The following is a 4,191-nucleotide window of genomic DNA, read 5'->3' as shown; positions in this document are numbered from 1 at the left end:
AATAAATACTTTATAACTATTTTCATGGAAGAGTTTTCTGTTAGTTTTGGACTGTTCTTTTGATAAACGCAATTAGATAGATTTAATTTAGAGAAAACGAGGGAAATACTCCTTAAATGGGTACCTCAATCTATTTCTAATTTAAAAAATTAATTCATTGATTTTTACTTTTTTACAATTAAAAAAATAAAAATAGTTAAGTTAAACATTTTTAAAATTCTAAAGCTAACCCCAATGGTCTATTAGTAAATTATAAGATATGTCGGTGGTCCCCTGTTGCCAATCGGCAGGTCTCTAGCCGGGCAACCATAACTTGATAGGTTATGATCCATAACATAACATATTACACCGGTCATCGATGGGTCTCCGGCCATAACCTAATAGATTACATCGGCCATCGGTGAGTCTCTGGTTAGCCACTGACCACAATCTGACAGATTATACCGGCCACCGACGGGTTTTCGGTCATAACTTGACAGGTTATGATCCATAACCTGACAAATTACACCGGCCACCGGCGAGTCTCCAACTAGCTGCCGGTCATAACTTAATAGGTTATGATCCATAACCTGACAGATTACACCAACCACAGGCAAGTCTCTGACCATAACCTGACAGGTTATGATCCATAACCTAACAAATTACATCGGCCACCGACCTCCAGTTACTGACGGTAGTCATAATATGATCTATCAGGTTATAATCCATAATCTATTAGTATTTTAGTCCTTTCAATTTGTGATAAAAATATCTCATAAATAAAAGGGTAGAGTTTTTTTTTTTTAAAAAGATAGAATTAGAAGGTTTGGTGATTATGGGTAAAACATGTAATTCTCTCTTTAATAATTTAATCTATTAGCATGACCGGGAAAAAAAAATCTTTATTGAGTTTTGGGTTCGGAAAATAAATGACATTTTGGTTTAGAGAAACAATAATATGTCCTTTTTTTTTTTTTGCTGAAAAAGAGAAAAAGAAAACACAGAAATCGTCAAAGACAGATCGTTGAAAAACATAAAACGTCACGGCGTCATGTACTTTTGCTTTTGGCAACCGTTTCTCAAGTAATTCACATAAAACGACATGCCGTTTAAGAAATGCCGCATAGTTGGCATCAAATAAAAACAGCCAACAAAGTATGCTCTGTTGCGAATTTATAAATCAGGTGTAAAAAATTAAATTTGAACGAGAGGAAATAACAAACTTAAAACACTTGTCTAATGTTAATGTTGATTCTTGAAGTCTGGATGTATTCTAAGAAACAACAATCTTCTTCTTGTGAGAATTGCAATTCAAGATGCGAAATATCAGCATTTTCTTTGTCTGTGAAGATACGCGGCACACCTACAACACAAAAACCCAAAAGAAGATCTCTTTAAGAGGTTGTAGTAAATAGACAATTGAGAACAAAAAAAAAAAAAAAATTAATACACCTTATTGGATAACTTTATTATCCAAGAGCTCATAGATTTAGAATTGTCTAACAACATTGTTTCTTCGAGGCTTTGCTTTTTTTATTCATTACAATGGGAATGATCATAAATCATTAACCAACTGCACTACATTGATCACTATAAAATCATCACAAAAAGGTTATCTATCACCATTGGTGATGCAATCATCAGACGTGTTAGTACCCGTTCATTTCACCTATTCGAATTTTGCTACAGTAAAAAGCTCTCAGAAACAATCACATCTAACTTTTTTGCTACAGTAAAAAGTTCTCACATAAAATCACATCTCAACTCGAATTAAAAACTCAAATCAGCGAATTAAACAGGCCAAATTGTCACATAATACAGTAGAACCCAGTTTCAATTCTTCAAGTTTTTTTCATGCGACAGACGTGTGATGATTCACCGCACATGATCATGAATAGCAGTACTCTACTGATTGATGTAACTTCCTCTGTACTATAGTTTCCACTAAGATCTACTAGATATATTTTAATCAGGCTAAGAGAGAAGAGAGGATAGCATGATCTCAATAAGAAAATGAAAAACAAGTTTCCATACATAGATAGATACATAAGAAGTACAAACAAGTTGACTTACCATGATAGCATTCCCTTGCTTCTCCTGCCATAAGCACAACATCCCCACTTCGCAGGAACATTGCCAATGGAGGATCCTCTCTAGACTTCCCTCCCAAAAGGAATATTGCTTTACACCCCAAACTGAAGTAACACAAACAATACATTATATTTATACCATGCAACCCAGAAAGTACATTGATCCACATGATTATCAAAAGAACCAAAAAAAAAGATGGCCAATAATGAAATACCTCATGCTTACTATAGGTCTACTCCAATCTTTTTCCATGTCATCAAGGTGACCTCCTAGCGTATCACCTTAATAAACACCAAATAAAATTTTAAGAATTTTGTTTTAACTCTCTAAATCAATATTGGTTTTATATGATCTTTTTAAAAAAAAAAAAAATTCTTTTTTAAAAGGTACCTAAGCCAAAGTAGTTCACTATTGCGGCTTCTGGCTTGAATTCTTCCCCGTTAGGCATTGCAGGAGATGCCATTCTTTTAGCAAGTTCACAGAGTGCATCAGGTATTTTGTTATGTGCAAGAGATACGTCATAATTCCTCTACAACATAAAAAAAAAAACAAAGATTCATTAAGAAAATAACTCAGAGAGAGGAAAATTATATTCATTGAAAAAGAAAAAACACTTCATGACATCTCATCAAAGTAAAATTTAATTTGTTGGGAGCAAAATAACTTTTTATAAAACAGCAATTTTAGCTTTTAGAACTTTCGATACATCTAATTCGTCTCCGAGAGAGAAATATGAATGGCTTCAGTGAAAATAGAGTACAAAGATGAAGCGTTCTCATTCCATTTATACATTTACACACAATTCGAATCGTAAATATAGATTGATTTGAAATATAAAAATAAAGAAAATTTTGAAAAATTGTGACCTGCCTTGGACCAGTCAAATTGCAAGCCAAGAGTGCTCCAACGCAGTTTCCGAAGCAGAACAGAAGCTGAGATAGATTTGCATGTCTTTGACACTTGATCTTCTTCCACCAATTTCCACTCTTTGGTATCATCATCGTCATCCTTAGAACTCTCTAGAAATTTCCTCTCTTTCGCCGCAGAAAATAGATCATGAATTCGCCCGTAAAATGCATTGTGATTCGTTCTGTTAGGAGGCTGCGGAAAGCTTATTAGACTCTCCTTTATCCATCGGCATTGTTCTTCTATGCTCAACGCTTCAGGAATAAAATAAAATCCTACCCAAAAAAAAAAAAACTCTTCCTCAGAAGAAAAAAATAACAAAAAAAGAACTTAATAGCAGTTTCTGTTTTATGATACCAGGACGATTTTCCAAACGGAAGACCGGAAGGCCAAAATTGGAAGAAAGAGCGACAATTCCAGGCGGAATCTCGCCGTTGTTATTGGAAGATTCTAGAATGTTCTTGAAGTCCAGGACATCGGATAAATCCACGTGTTTGGGTTGCTTTTTCCTAAGAAAGGAAGAAACCGATTGAAATTGTTAGGGAAAATTTTTTCAGTTTCATTTGAACTTAATAGATAATCTGAAGTGGTTATCAGAAAAGCAAAAGAAAAAAGATTACTTTTTGGAATTGGATTCGTAATAGAGCTTGTACTGCTTCTCGGCTCTTCTAAAAGCGGTTCGCTCGGAGTCATCGGGAACTTTATCGGATCCGTACATTTCGCAGTTATTCGTGTTTTACAGGTGAAATTAGCTCGGAGTAACCAGTAGAAAGAACGGAGGTACGAGGAAAGGGTTGTAGGGTTTAGAAGGTTTGATTAGGGTTTCTTCTGTGGACCCCTTGTATGGATCTCACGGTGCGTTTGTTCATGTCTGTGCCGGTGGGCATTCAAGTGTGACGACTGCCAAGGCTATGATGTCGTTTCTTTGGCTGAATTTTGTTGTCGTTTAACCATTAAAACGACATCACGCTTATACCGCAACATATAAATGTTTGTCGTTAAAAGCTTTGCTGTCTTTTATTTGGGCTATTTACGGACTACAGCAAATTTGAGGCTTGGATTGAGTTATACTTATGCCACGGAAAAAAAAAAAAGGGAATGAATAGTGTATCTAAATTTTTACCCATAACTTCATTAATATTTTTTTAAAGTTAAATAATTATATTAGTTAAAAAGATATTAATTAAAAATAAAATGTAAAAATCAAGACTCATA

The 4,191-nt window shown here is 34.5% G+C and overlaps 1 protein-coding gene across 1 annotated transcript; it reads right to left on the bottom strand.

Moving 5' to 3' along the window:
* Window positions 1-1,027: 1,027 nt before the first annotated feature.
* On the bottom strand, window positions 1,028-3,824 carry LOC21384963 (alpha-ketoglutarate-dependent dioxygenase alkB). Its single transcript, XM_024168062.1, has 7 exons — window positions 3,597-3,824; window positions 3,334-3,485; window positions 2,941-3,251; window positions 2,461-2,599; window positions 2,285-2,351; window positions 2,053-2,174; window positions 1,028-1,342 (listed from the first exon to the last, which is right to left on the bottom strand). Exons 1-7 carry the CDS (start codon window positions 3,692-3,694, stop codon window positions 1,203-1,205), a joined length of 1,029 nt encoding a protein of 342 aa, XP_024023830.1. The 5' UTR covers window positions 3,695-3,824; the 3' UTR covers window positions 1,028-1,202.
* Window positions 3,825-4,191: the final 367 nt, after the last annotated feature.

Source organism: Morus notabilis, unplaced genomic scaffold, assembly GCF_000414095.1.
Source record: "Morus notabilis unplaced genomic scaffold, ASM41409v2 Scaffold2749, whole genome shotgun sequence".
Taxonomy (NCBI): Eukaryota; Viridiplantae; Streptophyta; class Magnoliopsida; order Rosales; family Moraceae; genus Morus; species Morus notabilis.
This window is presented reverse-complemented; position numbering and strand designations above follow the sequence as displayed.

What these genes read in the sequence shown, in the direction of transcription:
- LOC21384963 (XM_024168062.1), bottom strand. Translation starts at nt 3,694, where the DNA reads ATGTACGGATCCGATAAAGTTCCCGATGACTCCGAGCGAACCGCTTTT. An exon ending in TACGAATCCAATTCCAAAAA is followed by an intron (nt 3,486 to 3,596) that starts GTAATCTTTTTT and finishes TTCCTTTCTTAG; the next exon opens with GAAAAAGCAACCCAAACACG. An exon ending in TGCAATTTGACTGGTCCAAG is followed by an intron (nt 2,600 to 2,940) that starts GCAGGTCACAAT and finishes TTTATGTTGTAG; the next exon opens with AGGAATTATGACGTATCTCT.